The sequence below is a fragment of the Dasypus novemcinctus genome, chromosome 1, assembly GCF_030445035.2.
Source record: "Dasypus novemcinctus isolate mDasNov1 chromosome 1, mDasNov1.1.hap2, whole genome shotgun sequence".
Classification (NCBI taxonomy): Eukaryota; Metazoa; Chordata; class Mammalia; order Cingulata; family Dasypodidae; genus Dasypus; species Dasypus novemcinctus.
In genome coordinates, this window is record NC_080673.1 from 162,770,237 (window position 1) to 162,791,146 (window position 20,910).

Below are 20,910 nucleotides of genomic sequence, written 5' to 3' on the forward strand. Positions count from 1 at the left end.
GGTCAATCAGGGTTATATATAGCCAGGAATGGAGGAGGTGGTACACACTGATGACAGCGCATGTGTCGGTACATGATTGGGTAACTAGGTTTTCGATTTTCGTGCCACACGCATGCGCAGATGGTTGTTTGGCAACATCCGCGGAAAGACTTTCGCACGCTTTAGGGAGTGCCCAATCGGGGCCCGGGGGAGTGGCATGAGGATGGAGAAATAGAAACTTAACTACTTCAGCAAGGGTGGGGAAATAGAAACTTAACTGGGTTAGTATCTGAGATGGAGTTCGATAACAAAATGGCCGATAAAATACCAGTGCCAGAGGCAGCTTCCCACAGGTCCCCCTTTTCTTTAATATTTTTAGCAGAAAAGGAAGACTGATGAGACGGCCCATTCTGGGGGGACTGTGCCTGTCTTAGGTCAGGGCTGGCAAAAAGACGACCGCATTAAACCTTACCCATCATTGAGAATCGTGGCAGCGAAAGGCCACGTCTCTGTCTTAGGTGGTTGCTATCGTGAGAATGCCTTGCCCAGTTGCCCGTCATTGACTAACCAGTCCAGCGCCTCAGAAGATACTGACGAGATATTCATGGTCTGGGATCAGGCCTACCGGCTGGATCCATTTGCAAGTAGTGGTTAGACCCCTCGTCGTGGTTGGCCATGTCCAGTCTATGATAATGGACCTGGATGGGCTGCATTTTTATGGCATTCAGTTGTTGCTTTAAAAAGGCCATAATCTTGTTAAAGAGAATAGGTCCTAGCGATAGAGGTATTAGTAAACCAAGCAGGGGTCCCAAGAGGGGGAACAGCAGGGCTGGAGAGAAGTATAAACATGCTATTTCTAGGTGATGTCTTCCTGTTGTTCAAGCAGCCGATACTGCCTCAGCTGGGCGACGTATACTGCATAAGCTGATATGGCTTCCATAAGTTTCTGTAAGAACTTAAGAAGACAGGGTGCAAAAGCACAGATCATAATGATTATGATAAAGGGGCTGATTAAAGGCACAAGCCAGGTCATGACGGGAGAGGTGAACCAAGCTGAAAAGGGGTGAGAGGGAGTAGGGGGCAAAAGTCCGTTTCGTAGATCTTTTAGTTTCTTGACGTTTTGTTCTACAATGCCGGACTCATTTACATAATAGCAACATTCCTCTTGTAGAAACAGGCAGGTTCCTCCCTTATCAGCCATTAAAAGGTCTATGGCACGCTGGTTCTGGAGTACAACTTGGGCCAGTGAAGTTAGTTGTGTCTGTAGGAACTCTAACGATTCTGCTGTGGATTGCAGATTAACCTGCCTTAGGTTTTCAAAATGTTGTCCTTGAAGGACAGAATGAGTGAGAGCACCCACACTGAGTCCTATAGCGGTGGCGGTGCCTGCAAGGGCTGTTCCTATTAGGACGGGTAGTAGGACCGCTCTCCGCCGGCGATGGTTAAAGAATTGTTCAAATTCACCAAGGGAGTAGTAGGAAAGCTGAGGTATTAAGAGGACAGGAATGCAGGGGGAAGGTGTAGATGCACTGATGCACTGGTAGGTGGTATGATTGCACCAGTACAGGTAGGGTTCTTGGGAACAGCTCTGATTAGTGGTTATGTTGAGGGTACAGGCTATTGGAGAAGTATTGTTAATAGCATTAAATATGTGGATACAGGTGACGTTTGTTTTGGAGGGTGCCAAAGGGATTGTTTTACCAGTGTTTGAGGTCACTAGTGATTGGTTATATGAAGGAGTGTCATTAAGCCACAAGGGGGTAGCCGCTAATAGTGGGCAGCTTACGGCTGCGCATCGAAAACAACTTGTGAGATTTAGCCGAGATGCGTCCTTAAGGATGTAAAGTGTATTTTGAATGATATCAACCCAGGTTAGGAGGGGGTGAACTGTGGACTGGGAATCAAACATTTGTGTTAATTTTTGTTCCTGATCATGTATTTCCTTAGCCACTTTCGATAGGTCCCAGGTGACATTATAAAGAGCATATGTTCTAAAAATGGACACTCTCGCAAAGGGCCGGGAGTATCTATCATCAGGATAGAATGCTCTGTGAACTCCTTTTTGCCACCTATCATCCCATGGGTCCGATATGCGGATCCACATGGTGCCATTAGTATGAGAATGATAGAAAACACACTTTAGATTGGAGGGTGGATGCAACGAAACATAACATGTGTGTTCATCATTCAAGAAGCAGGACCAGTATGGGCACCTTCCGTAAGTCTTTCCATAATCATACTGGTTGCAATAGTCTTTGGTTTGTAAATGAGGAAAACACATGTAAGCATCATAGACAGTACCCACCGAGGTATCTAGGGTTAAAGCTGTTTCTTTAAAAGACATAGTGACTGCAGTTTGACATCCTGAAGGGCTACAATAACCAGTGGCTAAAGTGGTATCTTTGTCGTGTCCACCTTTGTTTTTAAAGAAGGTGCGCACTGTAAAGGTTTGGAGGTATAATTCCTTCTGGTATTTCTTGTTTGTGGTGGAAGTGGAGGTTTGAGTGCAGGTGAAGGTGAATAGTAGGAGAATGGTCCCTACCAAATAGGATGCATAGTGACAACGCCAAGTTACCAAAAACAGGACACTGCAACAAGAAAGGATGTATACATTACGAAGAGGATAATAAGCAGAAGTTTCTCTAGCGTGGTCCAATCCTTAGGTGTTCCGGCGTAGAGCAGGAGGGCTCCTGTGATGATGGCTCCACAACAAAGGAGGATTTCGGGGATGCCGCACAGCTGCATGAAGGCAGGTAAATATACCTGTAAGTGAAAAGGAGTGCTAATCTCAGGGAGAGTTCTCTGCCCTGGATGGATTATTGTTATCTATTTGTTTGACCAGACGTTCAGGCAACCATCTGGCTGCATCTAGTTCTTTTGAATATACACAGATGGATCCTCAGCCCCATATCAGAACTGGGTCAGGTCCGTGCCAGGTGTTATCCATTGTGTCTTTCCATAAGACTGTGGCATTTTTGTGTCAGTGTTAGGATGCCAGAAGCGTTCGGCTGCTGAATGTCCTTTCTGGTCCAAGTTTAGAAAATTTAATATGAAGAGAGAATGAGATATTAGATTTTTTGGTGTTCCTCTTGTGGGATACCATTCCCCCTTTTTTATCTTTTGAATGGTATTTTTTAAAGACAGATTTGCTCTCTTGCCTATATCTTGTCTTTGGGGGTTGTATGGAATTCCCGTGGTGTGTTTAACACTTAACTGTTGGCAAAAGGTGGAGAAAACATGGCCAGTATATCCAGGGCCATTGTCAGTTTTTATGTGTTGTGGGGTTCCTAACACTGACATAGCAGCTAACACGTGAGCGATAACGTTTTTTCCTGCTTTCCCTGTTTGTGGGATGGCGTAAATAAAACCGCTAAAGGTGTCAACTATGACATGCACATATTTTAGGTTTCTGAATTCAGGAATATGGGTTACATCCATTTGCCAGAGGGCATTAGGTATCAGACCACCGGGGTTTACTCCTAGATGAGGTGTAGGTGAAAGGGTTACACAGGAAGGGCATCCTTTAACAATCTGACGAGCTTGTTCTCTGGTAATTCTGAACATAAGCTTTAAAGTATGTGCATTAATATGATGTAACTGGTGGGCTTTAACAGCTTTGTTAAGGTTATTCAAGTTGTTATGCATGCCCTGGTTAACATAGTAGCCAAGTGGCTTGATTAGCCAAATGGTTTCCTTGGGTAAGGGGACCCGGAAGATTGGAATGAGCTTTAAGGTGACCAATATAAAAGGAGTGGTTTCTTTTATGAATAAGAGATTGCAGTTGAGTGAATAATACAGCTGCTTCTGAGACATTCCTTATCTGAGCGGCCGTTTCAAGTAAAGGGACTGACTGGGCTATATAAGCACTGTCTGTGAAGAGGTTGAAGGGGGTACTTTGGAATGCTGAGAACACAGCCACAAAAGCTTGTAGCTCTGTAAGCTGTGCAGATTTTGAACGAGTTTGAAAACAGACAGTTTCGTTGTTAAAGACATATGCAGGCATTCCCGAGGAGGACTCGTCAGTGAATATAGACAGGGCTTCAGTAATGGGTTGGAGAGAAGTGGTTAAGGGGAAAATGAAGTCATGGGTACTCAAAAATTGTAATAGCTTATCATTGGGGTAATGATTGTCTATTTTCCCAGCATAAGATGCACAAGCAATAGGCCAGCTGTTAGTTGTTTGCAACAGCCAACTAATTTGTTCTCTAGTATATGGCTGAATAATGGCGTCAGGTTCTTTACCAAAATAACGTTTGCCTTGTTCTCTCCCTAGGCAGACAATATCTGCGACAGCTTGGTAGTAGGGATAAATTACCTTAGGGGGTGACACGGGTAAGTGTACCCACAATAGGGGGCTGATTGCCAGAAAACTGCTGTGGGTGTAAGAGAAGTCTTACATATGACAAAGAGCAAAGGTTGGTTATAGTCCATGGTAGTGACAAATTGTGATTGTATAGTTTGTTTAACCGTTATAAGGGCTTGGCGTCCCTCCTGAGTGATATCCCTAGGTGAGTTAGGGTTAGAATCTCCTTGTAATATGTCAAATAGGGGTTTTAAATCTCCCATAGTCAGTTTTAGGTAAGGGCGGAGCCAATTTATATCACCTAAGAGTTTTTGGAAGTCATTTAGGGTTTTTAGTTTATCTAGTCTGATGTTGGCTTTTTGAGTGGTTATTTTATTTCCCGTCATATGAAAGCCTAGGTAAGAATAAGGGTCTTGTAATTGTACTTTATCTGGGGCAATTCGAGGCCCATGTGCCTTTAAGGCCTTTTCCATATCATGGTAGCATTTTAGGACTTCTTGCCCATTTTTTCCTGCTATTAAGATATCGTCCATATAATGGATAACATAAAGGTTCTTCCATACTGTTCTCACTTCAGTTATAGCAGTAGCCACGAGTTTTTGACACAAGATGGGGCTGTCTGTCATGCCTTGGGGTAGGACTTTCCATTGATATCTCTTCATAGGTTCTTTAAAGTTTACGGAGGGGAGACTAAATGCAAAACGCTTTTGGTCTGTTGGATGCAATGGGATGGAAAAGAAACAGTTCTGTAGATCTATAATGATTTTATAGTACCCAAGGGGAATGGCTACAGGGAAAGGGAGTTCAGGTTGCAGGGCCCCCATGGGGACCATGGTTTTATTAACAGCTTTCAGATCTTGGAGCAATCGCCATTTTCCAGGTTTTTTCTTAATGACAAAAATAGGTGTGTTTTAGGGCGAATTGCTTTCTGTAACATGTCTGGCTGCCAACTGTTCCTGTACTAACTGTTGAGCAGCCTGCAGTTCGTCTGTTGATAAAGGCCATTGATTGACCCACACAGGTTCCTCGGAATACCGAGAGATAGGGTCTGCATGGGGTACAGGAGAATCAATGACCTCTAGGCTAAATTTCCTAAGCCTTTCCTATCATATTGTCCCTTTATTGATAAAGGCTGGGGGATGCCTGATTCAAATTTTCCTAACCCCTTTCCTGGCTTGAAACCTTGTGAGAGCATTTGAGCTGTAATCATGCTGTTGGGACTGCACATAATAAGTTGCATCTGGGAAAGTATGTCTTGTCCCCAAAGGTTGATAGGGAGGTTAGCTATGACTGTAAGGCTGCACTGAACCTTGATTGCCCTCGTTGTTTCTCCAGGTAAGCAGTTTTGAGCTTTTTTCGAGATTTTCAGTTTGTCCTATACCTGTTAGGTGAGTAAGGGTTGGGATGAGGGGCCAGGATTGGGGCCATTTGTTCTTTTTTATAATAGTTACATCTGCCCCTGTGTCTATGCGTCTGGAAAATTTTTTGCCGTCTAAGAGTAAAGATAACATTGGTTTACCGGGTGAAATGGCTTGGGCCCAGAAGACATCAGAAGAACCAAATCCTCTATCCTGTCACTGCCTTTTACGGTATTGTTAGTTTACACTAGTGGGAGGATTAATAATTGGGCGATCCGTTGCCCTGCAGGAAAAGAGATAATACTTTGTGGGGCAGAAGCCATTACCTTTATCTCACCGGTGAAGTCATTATTAATGACTCAAGGGGAAATATGGAGGCCACTGATAAGGGAACTTCCTTGCCCGATTATTAGGCCAAAGGTGTTTCTTGGCATGGGGCCAAACACACTGGTAGGTAGGGCCTGTATTCCCATCTGAGGTGTTAATACTGTGTGGGAGGAGGCACAGCGGTCCAATCCTGTGCTCTCAGGTATGGCTCTACAGAGTTGCGAAAGGGATTGGCGTTCCCCAGAACAAAGTTGATTGTCCTATAAGCTTGTTTGGGTTTTGGGGCCTGGGGCTGGCCCTGCCTCCCGTTTCCCTAATGGGGAGGGAGAAGTTGGCCTTTTAAGTCGGTTTGGGACCTGCATTCATTGGCCCAGTGTTTGCTGCAGAGGCAATGAGGGCAAACTCTGGGGGCACTATTAATTTTGTGGGTAGTACCAAGGGTGGCACAGTTTTGGGCAAAATGGCCGGGATCACCGCACTTAAAACAGGCTTTTCCCTGTTGAGGCTGCAAAACATCTTTCAGGGCGGCAGCCATAGCAAGGCCTTGTTGATAGGCAGGGCCTATCTCAGAGCAGAGCCTAATGTAACCAGACAAGTCCTCCTTTTTTCTATAGGGTCTAATTGCGGCCTGACAAGCTGCATTGGCATTTTCGAAAGCGATCTGCTTTACATAATCAGCCTTTGTATCAGCATCGCCAAACATTCTTTCAGCAGCTGTACATAGTCTGCCCACAAAATCTAAAAAGGGTTCTTCTGGTTTTTGCTTAACGTTAGTGAGGGAAGAGGTGGCATTCTCTTTGGTTGGCAACCTTTTCCAAGCCTTAAGGGCAGCGGTTTGAATTTGGGCAAACAGGTCAGGGTCATACTTCATTTGGTTTACATTATCTCTATAATCATTTGATCCTGTAAGCATATCTATATCCAACCCACTGCCGGCCTGAGCATTATGCCTGGCTGTATCGGCACAGAACTCGGCAGACTCGGATTTCTATAATAGGTAATCTCCCGCACTGAGAGCAGAGCGAGCAAGAGTACACCAATTATGAGGCGTAAGCCAGCCATCGGCAATGTGCTCCAAGATGGTAATAGTATACAGAGCAGTGGGCCTATAAGCAGAGGCAGCGGACTTAAGCTCTTTTAAAGTTTTAAATGGAAAGGTAGAGTGCATCCGAACTTCCTCATCATCATCATTTCTTTTTTTGGTAACTGGGTACGAGGGGTAATTATAGGGGGGTGGAATGGAGAAGAGTTAGGAGGGTATTTAGGTGACAGTTTAAGCATGGGTGGCCCTGACGGGAAACTACAGCTGGGCAGGAAGTCGATAAAAGGATTGTGGTTAGCTGCCTTCCTGTTTTATGTTTTTCTAATGCTTTTAGCTGCTCTAGCTCCTTTATGAGTTGTAAATGTTCCCTCTGTAAACGAATTTGCTCTTTTGTTTTTTCTATTTTTGCTATGATTTCTTGGTTATCCTCCCTTTCAACAATGCCCGCACCGGTAGGGTGAACGGGCGGCGGTGCGGAAGGGAGAGTTGTATACGGTGGCGGGAAGGTAATGCAGGTATACTTTATCGGTTTGTTCGCGACATGATCTGTTTCAGAACCGGAGGATTCAGTATCTGAGTTTGTTTTAGTCTTTTTTCCCGCGCCGGTATTTTTTATTCTCTGTTTTCTAGTTTTGGGTATGGCACCTCTCGAATCGCCCGAAAGTATTTCTCCCTCGCTTTCTAGCGAGAGCAAATCTACTTCATCTCTATGCCTCTCATGGATGCCAGGGGAATTTGATCCAGGAGGGTCTGCTCGGCCCTGTGACAAGATTTCTTCACCCTTTTTAATCACATTTGCTACGACTGCATCTCTATGGTGGACACAAACTATATCATTGATAAGGTTCCAATAGGAGAAGGCAGTTACGGGGATTTTTTCAGGACCAAAGGTTTTATAGAAGTCCTGTAGAGCGTCTCTTACTCTCCTCCACCATTGCTCATCTATGCTCCCTTCTTGTGGAAACCAAGGACAGACTTCTTTTTGGAAATCAAAGAATTGTAGGAGTTGCTTAACTTTAACCTTTACTCCTCGTGCCTTTAGTGCTTCACATAAGCCTTCAACGAACGCCTCATGTTCACTCATTGCTTGTCCCATTTCGCTGTTTACTTACTGAGGTCCTGACCGTGCAGCAGGTTCCTGTGTGGTGTCCTCTTCAGCTACTGAGGTCTTGACCGCATGGCCGAATCCACACAGTGTCCTCTCAGGATTCAGGGTCGACCCTTTAACTGGCGCTCCCTACATCATTGTTTCGGGTTCAGGCCCCACGTTGGGCGCCACTTGCCCCAATCCACCAGCAGGTTGAGGCAAGACGTGTACCTGAAACAAAGCAAATAACGCAGAGACAGGGACAAGAGATACGAAGAATGGAGACAAGACAAGATTCTGATCAAGTCTCGTTTATTGAGGGTCATTCAGGGGTATATATAGCCAGGAATGGAGGAGGTGGTATGTACTGACCACAGCGCATGTGTTGGTACATGATTGGGTAACTAGGTTTTCGATTTTCACACCATACGCATGCGCAGATGGTTGTTTGGCAATGCCTGCGGAAAGACTTTTGCACACTTTAGGGAGTGCCCAATCGGGACCCGGGGGAGTGGTGTGAGGATGGAGAAATAGAAACTTAACTACTTCAGCGAGGGTGGGGAAATACTTAACTGGGTTAGTATCTGAGATGGCGTTCGGTAACAAAATGGCCGATAAAATACCAGTGCCAGAGGCAGCTTCCCACAGTTATGGATTATGTATAAAATGCTGTTCTAAACTTGGAAGAAAAATAACAAAATGTAATGATGGCTGGAATTGTCAATGGACTACAGTCACTAAACCCTACGACTTGGGGAAATGTTGGGGAGGAGGTATTCTGGGAGAAATGTTATTTGTCTGTCCTTGTTACTTTTGAACTTAGTCCTCAGAAGCACGCAACAAACCTTTCGGGATATGAAGCAACAAGAAATCACCGAATCTGCCTTTGTTGCTTTACAAAAACAAAAGGGGGAAATGTGGGAAACTGGCTTACCTGTTCCCTGTTTTTTACACTTGTCCCCAATTATTGTAAACGTTGCCATACTGATGAGGAACAGCTGCTTTGGAGTTCTTAATAAATATGATGAGGAAACTAGGTTCAAGGCTCTCAGTTCCAGAAGCCGCGAGTCCCCTGGTTGCATCCTTGGTTCCTCTCTCATGTTTCTTTGTCAGTTATTTCTGTAAGTTCTGCATTGCCTTCCCTTGGAACAAACCTATTGTGAGCTGATTGCAACAGACACTAAAACAAGATAAACCTAAAGTTAGATCTTTGCCCTGCTATTAATACACTTAATTTACTAACTTTGTAAACTTTGGCCCTATTTTCCTATCTTTAAACTGGTAGATACATACCCTCCAAATAGCTGTTTACAGATTAAATGAGATATTGTAGTGTTTGGCATGTACTAAGTAAACAACATAAAGCTGCCATCAAAAAGCATTATAGCTTATTGGTTAAGAACATGGACTTTGGATCTAAATAGACCAATAGGCCTGCTCTACTATTCATTTGACCTTGGATAAGTTAAAGAACCAAATTTAAGAGAGTTAATTAACTGTGAAATGATGGCCATGCTATCTAATTCATAGGATTTTTATTTCTTGAGGAAAATATATATGATATATTTAACACATATCATGGTGACTGACACATTGAAAGTACTTAAATGGTTACTGTAAGAGACTCAACTTCATCAGAAAAGATGTCACCAGTTACACTGAGGCTTAATGAAAAATGTATCAGGATACTAATAAGATATTATAATATAATTCAATTTTATTATTTAAATGTAACTAAGAGACATTTTGAATGTATACCACCAGAAATAATTGATAAACAATGCTTTCAGAAATAGTATGTCTTAGTTCCCTTGGCTGCTCAAGCAAATACTATGCAATGGGCTGGGTAAAATAATGGGGACTTACTGGTTTGCAGCTGAGGAAGTCCAAATAAGGCACTATCAAGGTCGTGCTTTCTTGCCAAAGACTGATACTCTGGGGCTGACTGCCTGCAGTCCTTGGTCACTGGCTCCTCTGTCACGTGGGAACCTCTCCTTGCCTTTCCCTTCTCTTCCACTTTCCATTGAATTTCAGCTTCTTGTTTCCCCTGGCTTTCTCTCTGTCTGAATTTCATTCCACTTATAAAGGACTCCCGTAATAGGATTAAGACCCATCCTGACTAAGGTGGGCCGCACGTTAAATGAAGCAGCCCATCATAGGATCCTACTTACAATAGGTCCATACCCAGTGGAATGGATTAAGGTTAAGAACGTGTTTCTGAGTACATAGCTCCAAACCACAACAGTAAAAAAAAATTTTATTTACTGTTATTTGAGATAATATTATCAATAACAATAGTATTTTATATTCCTTTCCACTGGACTGTTTATACCTGGACATTATGGTATAGAATTCTTTGTGTGAAGTACTTTTTAAAAACAGAAAAGCTAAAGCAAAACAAAGAAAAAGCATATTTCTTTTATAAAACATTAATTTTGTTATATAATATGTAATTATTATATAACAATTATGACAGCACAGTCATAATAATAGCATTTTTCCACTTTAGGTCTTCATCTCATCTTTCACTCATTTATCTGGTGTGGTGTTTATTAGTTCTGCTGAAGGAAAACCAATAATAAGTGTACTTTGAATAACAAAAGTGGGAATCAAAAAATAATATTAATATTGAATAGTAAGATATTTTGAAAAATGCAATCAATATCTTTCAAAAGTTTATTTGCTTTTTCTGGATGATATATTCTTGTAACTCTTTTCTTTTATACATGTGGAAGCAATTTTTGGGGAAAAAAAGGTTGCATGATTGTAGCTCCTAACTGTAGACAAGTCCACTTATTTTGTGGTTCTCGGGACTTAGGATAGCATATATTCATTTCCTAATTAGGAAAGACCTATTTTCACACTAGGACAGAATGTGTGGAGTTCATTAAAGATATGTGTACTTCTTGAATGGTCCTACACAGGCCATGATATTACTTTTGTTTAGAATCTGAGGTTTAAATTCCATAAACCTAGGAAATACTAAACCTATAAATAACTCTTCTTATGTAAAATGACTAGCTAAGTCAAAGGTGTATTTTTAACTTGATTTCCCTAGACTCAAGCACAGGGTAGGGTTCAGGAAATATTTGTTTCTTGAATAAATGAACAACTATCTGAGTTTGTATATTGAGGGAAAGTTTTTACTGTTATTGAATATTTGTCTTACAGGATGACCTCATTCCTTTATTGTTTTTATAAATGTTTTAATTAAAAGTTATGAAATTCTCTATTTCTATTAAACAGTTTAACTATTTCACATGAAAAAGTTTATGTATGTGTGTGTGTATTTGTGTTGTATATATGTATTTTGGAGGACCTATTATTCTGGTCCAGTAACTCTGATAAAAATCTTTAAGAGTATTTTCTCTTCTAATGTGTACAATATTTCTCTAAGATGTTTGCTATTCTTCTCTCCATTTTATGAATAAAGAAACCATGAGATCAAGAGATTAAGTAATTTAATCAGTCACACAACTCAGAAGTGGAAGAGTTAATATTTTAATTCTGTCAGTTTGACTAAGAACTCTTGTTCTTAATAACATTGCCTGAGGCTCCAGAAATGTGATTTTTGAAACGGTGCAAGTTCAGACCTATGAGTAGTATACCTAGTTGACTGATAAGATAAACAGTCCTTGCTCTCAGAAGTGATGCCTCCTGGGCTGGGAAGACACAGTGAATGGTATTTATTACATTTAACTTTCATCCCATAAGCTGGTTTTAGTTTCAATTAATTATTTTGTTGTCTTTACAATGTACATGCAATAAACAGAAGGAAATTATAGGTTTAGAAATTAGAGACTCAATAAAACAGCAAATAAATATGTTATTCAACATTCTGGCATCTTAAGTGAGCTGAATCCTTTAAGGTATTCTAGGTTAATATACCTTTTTCCATTATATTGTCCATCAGTTTAAAACAATAGTAAGATAATGCTTATATCCCTATTATGACCAAATAAAATAATTTAGTTTTTCTTTTTTCAATAACTATTTGGACTAGAGATGGTTGGTTGACTCTTTAATCTTAAATCCTTGCCAAGAATTTCATGCTAATTATGACTGATTTTAGAATATAGTTGTTTCAAAGATAAAAAAACATTTTGCAAATTGGCAAAATAATTCTTTATAAATAGACTTGATGCTTACGTGAAACAAAGAAATTTTATTAAATAAAAGAGGACAAAGAAGACACAACAAGTAGACACAGAGAACAGACAACCGGGCTGGGGGGTAAGGGGAGAGAAATAAATAAATAAATAAATCTTTTAAAAAAATTAAATGCTTAAATATTAAAATGATTTCATGTTGTGCCAACAACTTCCTCAGTTCCCAAATGCTAGGTTCCATGAAATAAAAATATCATGCCCAAAACTCGTATGTTTATGAAAATTATTTAGGTGCCTTGTGGTCCTAAAAAAGTGTGTATATATGTGCGTGTGCAAACACACTATTTTAATCAAGCATTTGATGTCTGATCCATATAGATATAGCCTCTTTGTTATTACCTGGCATCATTAACATGGCTTACATTAGTAAATAACATTTTGATTGACCCCTTCACTTTTCTGAAAGATATCCTGTTATGCTTGGTAACTGTTTTCTAGTTCTTGGAAAGAATGATAAAGTCTCTATGATAGACTTATTCTCATGAAGAATGTTTCCTAAAATATTCTGCCAAACACCATCCCATCAATATGTAATATGCTCTGGGGAAAATGTTTCTGTGCAAACTTTCTCATGCTTAGGAAATTCTATATACTTTTTCTCTCTGTTATTCACAATGCATTAAAAATATATTGAAATTCTGTGGGAAAGGGATCAGTTTGACTCTACTTAACTTGGCATTTCAAAACTTTGATACTCATGGGACCCTTTTCTTGTGAGCTATCATTTCTTGGCAAATATATGAAAAAACGGTTTTTGGAGCAAAATTTGTTCATTATTTGTGGATTTGACTTTTCTTCGAAGAGTCACAGAATTACTTATATGAGAGTAGATAATGTCTACACTCAAATTTGAACTAGGAAATTAAGATGATTAATGAGGTAATGCACAAAACATTTTTTTTTTACTTTCAGTTCCATTTTCTGTAAACATATCTAATTGGGATATTTTTCTGACTAAAGTCTTAGAGGCCCTTCCTATTTCAGTCCAGGAAAAAACTCAATTCAGTAACATTTATTGATTGCCTACTTTGGGAAATGCATTGTTCTAAGTACTGTTACGATTAGAAAGATAATCAGGCATCAATCTTTGTCAAACAGAATTTCACCATATAGCAGGAACACACACTTTCCCTTTCTCTCTCTCTCTCAACATACATACACATTACACAGATAAATTGTAAAAAATGCTAGGAATGAGTTATGGACAATTTTTTTTTTCCAGAAATTAGATAGCATAGGGAAGAAGAGATGCAGTTTTCCTGGAAGGGGATATAAAGAAGCTTAACAGATTGGAGATTGAACTGTATCTAGAACAATGGGGATTCAACTTAAGAGGCTAGACATTTTGAACAAAAAAGAACAGCCTGATCATGGTCAAAAGAAAAGAAAGTTTGTCTTCCAGAGAATGACGACTCTGGCTTGAACAATATTTGAGGGATTTGATATTGTATGCTATGCAACTGGGGAAGTAGTTATGAAAACATTGTAGAGGATCTGTAATTTTTGGCAAGAGACTCTCACATGGACTTTATAAGCAATTGAAAGTCATTAAATATTTGGAACAAAGAATTAATGTTTGCATTTAAAAAATGACTGATTTTTTAGGAAGGTAAACTCAACTGCGTAAAAATTAAATGAATTAAGGAGATGTAACCTGGAGACAGCAAGACCCATTTAAAGGTTATTTCTTTTTTTTTTTTTAAAGATTTATTTATTTCTCTCCCCTTTCCCCCCACCCTGGTTGTCTGTTCTCTGTGTCTATTTGCTGCGTCTTCTTTGTCTGCTCTGTTGTTGTCAGTGGCATGGGAATCTGTGTTTCTTCTTGCTGCGTCATCTTGTTGTGTCATTTCTCCGTGTGGGTGGTGCCATTCTTAGGCAGGCTGCACTTTCTTTCACGCTGGGCGGCTTTTCTTATGGGGTGCACTCCTTGTGCGTGGGGCTCCCCTACACGGGGAACACGCCTGTGTGGCAGGGCACTCCTTGCGCGCATCAGCACTGCGCATGGGCCAGCTCCACATGGGTCAAGGAGGCCCAGAGTTTGAACCACGGACCTCCCATGTGGTAGACGGACACCCTAACCACTGGGCCAAGTCCGCCGCCTAAAGGTTATTTCAATAACTCGGAAGGGAGTTGATGAAGGCCTGACTTTGCAGTGAAAGAGAACTAAGTACATGAGATGTTTCAGGGATGGAACAGTGGAAATGACTGAGTGGCAGTTGTGGGAGAGTGAAAGGATGTAAGAACAGTCCAAGATAATTCTGAAACCCTAGATCATCAGGTGGATGTAGTGGATCTGGTTTGCTGGGCAAGTGACATTTCTTCTCCCACTCCTAAATCAGTGCTGTTAATAAAACCTCCTTGAGATAGATGAGGAATGTCTTCACCCTGAGTTCCCAAACAATCCACACTTACTTTTGGAAACTCTGAAGTTTTGAGTCTAAATGACTAGAGGGATGAGAATGTTTCAACTAAAATACACAGGCAGGAGAGACAGAATGGATTGGTATTAATCTTCAACTGAATTCATTGTGAACAAGAAATTATAACAAGACAAAGAAAACAAAGAGATATAAGATATATCCCTTAGCACTGAGACTTCTGCAGTCTAATTGGAGAAAGGAAATAGCTTAAAGAATTAATAATATAAGGCACCATATATTCTGTCCAAAACTAGTATCATAGATAATAAACCATCTAACAGTTCAAAGAACATATGTAGTAAAGAAATTCAGGATGTTAAGAATTATTTGATGAGCCGAAATTTGGGATTCCAAAGAAGGGCAGAACTCATCCAAGCACAGATATTCTATGCATGTATTTAAAGGACCCTTATGGATAGCTAAGTTCATTTATTTATCTATCCATCCATTCATTCATTTAATAAATTTTAAATACCTACCATACAGGCCAGGCAACATCTATATAGAATGTTCAGGAATAATACAAAATCATATAAATTTAATTGAAATCCTGATTTGCACACAATGAATATCTGGCTGGACCCTGTGGGAGGTAATACTAGTTGCTTTATTGATTTAATCTTCATAGCATCCCTGTACAGATAAACTTATAGTTTAGAGAGATTGAGGAACTGGTCCAATGTTAAAAATAATGTCTTTTCAGGACACAATAATATATCTTCTGATTCTAAACATTTCTCCTATAACTTTACATGGCCTCCATGTAGTCACCTTTATGTTTCGGTGCCCACTTGCTGTTAAATTTAAAGAGTAAAAATGAAAAGATTGTGAAGGATACAGAAGTTAATTAAGTAGCCTGTTTTAATTTGAGGCAGACAGCAAGCACTCTGGTTCTATAGCTATTAGTCCCAGACAGAGCCACACATGACATTTGTGGGCCCTAGGCAATTTTGCCTTTGTGGATCCCTTCCTCTATAAAAATATTAAAAATTATATTTTATGAATAGGTTGGTATTAAGACAAATGTATGTGCTGTAAGACCTAAAATTAAGGTTGAATATTATATACTACTTTGATATCTGGTGAAATCAGAAGGACGTAAATGACCTAATAACAAGTTTCCCTCCCTATTTGCTCCCTCAGAGAAGGTCTCCTAAACAAAAACCTTCCTTATCAAAGGGATCAGGCACAGTTTCTCCTCACCCCTGAGCAATGGGTTTAAATACCCTGCCAACCGATGGAATTATTCAAACAAATAAATCACATTCTGCACCCCACCCTTTTGATACTGCAATGCCTGCCTCCCACAACCACTGGTGTTCACTCTGTTCCCACATGCAGTTCCCATGTGACCCTGTCTTGTGTGCACTCTCTTCCTCGCTGTGAGTATGTGTGACTAATAAACTGTCTTCCATCTTATCTGTCCAGTGCCAGGTGCCATGTGTTTGGCCATGTACATAATCCTTGGGTAAGAATCCCTTCCTCACCAAAGAGAGAATAGGAAGTGATAAAAACAATATATCAATATTGTATTTTAAACCATGTTTTTTTTTACCTTAGTTCATTATTAAAAATTTTGAGCTTAATAGAAATTTAAATATTTTCATTGCCCACCAAAACTGTTGTGGGTCCTAGAAACTGAGCATACTATATCCAATGGAGATAACAGACTAGGACCTAAGATCAGACTCAATTATAGTGGAATTTTCTAATATACTTTTATTCAATATAAATTTTTTAAAAGTGATGGAAATAAGAATCTTGCCATATTTTTAAATAAAGAAAAAAATCCATTCTAACTGAAACTATTTTTTATTTCTTTATTATAACTAATACAAATAGACTTACAGTCACTCTGAAAAAGTAATTACTGGTGCTTTTAAATGATATGCTTAAATAGAATATGAATGCTGAGGCAAGGAGGTCAGCGACAATTTACTTTATATCATTTCGTGAACTGTAAAACACTACAAGAGTGCAATCTCCCATTATTTTCTAGGCCTGTGATTTTTAAAATATGCTTCAAATGCCATCAGGGTTCTTGCAGGTTGTCTCAGGGTCAGTGGGAAGGGCAGATATTGAGGGCAGGTGTGTGTGGGGGCAAAAATATTCTGCAACACCCTCTTCCCCTTTCTTTCCTCTTATTCCCAAGTCAACCAGGGAAGCTCTGTATGTCTATATTAGCCAGTCACAAATATTTTATTAGAGGAAAAAATCAGCAAACTAGAAGTCAGTTAAATCATTCAATGTGAAGAACAGATAGAGAAAAGAATAGGGAAAAAAAATCAGCCATGTCTCAGGGATTTTAGTGAAAACATGAAACACACAAATATATACATTGTGTGTGTATATAATGGAGAAGGAGAAGAAAAGGGAAAAGGGGTAGATAGAATATTTGACCCAAAACTTTCCAACCCTTATGAAAGACATAAATACACATGACCAAGAAGCACAACATACTCCAAACAGAATAAATTATAAAATATCTACTCCAAGACACATGCTAATCAGAATGTCAAATGCCAAAGATAAAGAGAGAATTCTGAAAGCAGCAAGAGAAAAATGATTTATCACATACAAGGTATTCTCAATAAGATTATGTGGTGATTTCTCAACAGAAACCATGGAGGCAGGAAGGCATTGGTATCATATATTAAGGCACTAAAAGAGAAAAACTGCCAGCCAAAATTCTTTCAAATTGTCACTCAAAAATGAGGGGGCATTTAAATACTCACAGATAAATAGAAACTGGGAGAGTTCATCAACAAGAGATCTCCCTATAAGAATTAGTAAAGGGAATTCTGCATGTGGAAAGGAAAGGACAGGAGAGAGTGGCTTAGAGTAGTGTGAAGAAATAAAATCATCAGTAAAGGAAATAAAAGAGTAAATGCAAAACCCAATAGTACTGTCTGCTCAACATACCACTCTCTACTCTTTAATTCATATAAGAATCAGAATACAATTGAACAACAAGAAGGCATATTTCCTGGTAATGGACATGTAAAATATAAAGTGTTAAAGTCAGACAAAAACAGCATACAGAAGGGAAACAGAGATATGGGAACATGTATGCTAATGAAGCTAAATTGGTATTTTTTCAAATTAGGAGGTTATAGATGTCAGCTCTGTAATATAAACCCAAGGGTAACCACAAAGTAAGTATATGAAAAATATCCAGAAACAGAAATGACAAAGGGATCATCCAGATACATCACAAAGGATCAAACTACACAAAAAAGGAGGTAGCAATAAAGGAAAAGAGAAACAACAACAACAAAAATATGACATATAAAAACCAAAGGACAAAATGGCTGAAGTAACTACTGCTTTTACAGTAATAACACTGACACTGAGTGTTAATGGAATAAACTCCCAAATCAAAAGACACAGGATGGTAGAATAAATAAAACAAGCATGACCCAACATTTTATTGTTTACACAAACTCACCTTAGGGAAATTTATAGCCCTAAACACTTAAATTTACCGTGAATAGATAGCTAAATTTAAAAACCTGATTGAACACCTAGGGGAATGAGAACAAGAACAGCAAACTAATCCCAAAGCAACAAGATGGAAAGAAATACAAAGATTAGAGCGGGAATCAATGAAATTGAAAATTAAAAAACAATAGAGAGAATTAACAAAAATCAAAAGTCAGTTCTTTGAAAAGGACAATAATGTTAACAAAACTTAGACTGACAAAGTAAAAAAACAGAAGATGCAAATAAATAAAATCAGAAATGAGAGGGGGTACATTACTTCTGACCCCATAGAAATAAAAGGATCACAAGAGGATACTATGAAAAACTGTATGCCAACAAAATAGACACTCTAGATGAAATGGACAAATTCTTAAATGGACACAATCAACCTACAGTGATGCTTCAAGATATTGAAGACCTTGGCAGACCAATTACACAAAAAGAGATGGAATCCATTATCAAAAACCTCCCTCCCCAAAAACCTGGGACCACATAGCTTCCCAGGGGAATTTATTCCAAGAAGATTTAATACCACTGCTGCTCAAAATCTTCCAAGAAATTGAAGAGGAGGGAACACTACCAAATTCATTCTATGAGACCAATATCACCCTATTAACAAACTGGACAATACAACAATAATAGAAAATTAAAGACTAATTTTTCTTATGAATATGGATGCAAAATTCCTCAACAAAGTACTTGCATCTCGAATCTAACAGCACAGCAAAAGAATTATACACCATGATCAAGTGGATTTTTTATCACAGGTATTAAGGTGGTTCAACATGAGCTAATCAATTAATAAAATACATTACATCAACAAAATGAAGGGAAAAAATTACAATGATACATAAAAGACATTTGACAAAATTCAGCCTCCTTTCTTGATAGAAACACTTTGAAAATTAGGAATAGGACATTTCCTCAACATGATAAAGGGAATATATGAAAAATCCACAGCTAATATCATATTCAATGATGAAAGCCTGGAAGCTTTCACTCTAAGATCAGGAACAAACAAAGATGATCATGGTTAACACTGTTATTGTATACTGTGCTGGAAGTTGTAGCTAGAGTATATAAGCAAGAAAAAGAAATAAAAAGCATCCAAATTTGAAAGGAAGAAACAAAACTTTCACTATTTGCAGAAAACATGATCCTTTATATAGAAAGTCCAAAAAATCTACAAAAAGCTACTACAGTGAATAAACACATTTAGCAAAATGGTGGGGTACAAGATCAACATGCAAAAATCTGTAGTGTTTCTCTACACTAGTTATGAGCAAGCTGAGAAGGAAATCAAGAAAAAATTTCATTTAAAAAAGCAACTGAAAAATCAAATTATCTTGGAATTAATATAATCAAGGATGTAAAAGACTTGTACACAGAACAGGACAACAAAACATTGCTAAAAGAAATCAAAGATTTCCTAAATAAAGGAAAGGGCATTCCGTGTTCATTAACTGGAAGTCTAAATATCATTAAGAAGTCAGTTCTTCCCAAAATGATTTACAGATTCAATGCAACCTCAACTAAAATTCTAATAGTTTACTGTGCAGAAATGGAAAACACAATTATCAAATTTATTTGGTAAGGTAGGGGGCCCCGAATAGCCATAAACATCTTGAAAAGGAAGAACAAATTTGGAAGACCCAGACTTCCTCACTTTAAAGAATATTAAAAAATTACAGTGGTCAAAACAGGATGGTTCTGGCACCAGGATAGATTAACATAAAGGAATCGAATTGAAAATTCAGAAATAGATCCTCACAGCTAGGGCCAATTGATTTTTGACATGGTAACCTAATATTTTCAACTGGGAAAGAATAGTCTCTTCAACTACTGATGTTGGGAGAACTTAATATCAGTATGCAAAAGAATGAAAGAGGATCCCTATGTCATACTTCATACAAAAAAGTAACCCAAAATTGGTCAAAGAACTAAATAAAAGAGCCAATACCATAACACTCCCAGAAGAAAACACAGTGATGCATCTTTAGGTTCTTATTTTAATAGTTTCTTAGACTTTACACTCACAACACAAGCAACAAAAGAAAAAATAGAGAAATGGGACCTCATCAAAATTAAGAATTTTTGTGCATCAAAGGACTTTGTCAGGAAAGTGAAAAGACATCCTATTCAATGGGGAGAAATATTTGGAAATTACATATCTTATAAGGGTTTAATATCCAGAATACATAAAGAAATCCTACAACTCTACAATAGAAAGACAAACAAATTAAAAAATGGGCAAAACACTGGAACAGATATTTATGCAAAGATGACATAAAATTAGCTAAAAAGCATATGAAAAGATGCTCAACAACTCCAGCTATTAGGGAAATGCAAACTATTTTAAAAAATAGTAAATTAATAGTAACATTATGCTAAGCTAAAGAAACCAGACACAAAGTACTGCATACTATATTACTCCATTCACATAAAATGTAAATATAAATAAATTTACAGGGAGAAATAGATTAGTGGTTCTTTAGGGCTGGAGAATGATAGAGGAATTTTGAAGTGCTCTGCTAAGAGATATGGGGTTTTTCTTCTTGGAGTAATGAAAATGTTCTAAAATAGATTGTGGTGATGAATGCACATCTCAATGAATATACTAAAAACCATTGTTTGTACACTTTGATGGTATGGCATGTGAATATATCTCAGTAAAACTATGTTTTCAAAGAAGCAATTAATATCACCTTGGCAATATTTGTATACTACTAAGACAAAAAGATC

General features: G+C 38.6%; 1 protein-coding gene across 1 annotated transcript; it reads right to left on the reverse strand.

The window, feature by feature from the left end:
* Window positions 1–835: 835 nt before the first annotated feature.
* Window positions 836–2,323, reverse strand: LOC139436108 (endogenous retrovirus group FC1 Env polyprotein-like). Its single transcript, XM_071213333.1, has one exon. The coding sequence runs from the start codon at window positions 2,321–2,323 to the stop codon at window positions 836–838; it is 1,488 nt and encodes a 495-aa protein (XP_071069434.1).
* Between the last annotated feature and the right edge of the window lie 18,587 nt (window positions 2,324–20,910).

Excerpts from the sequence above, each read along its gene's own strand:
- LOC139436108 (XM_071213333.1), bottom strand. The coding sequence starts at position 2,323 with ATGTCTTTTAAAGAAACAGCTTTAACCCTAGATACCTCGGTGGGTACT.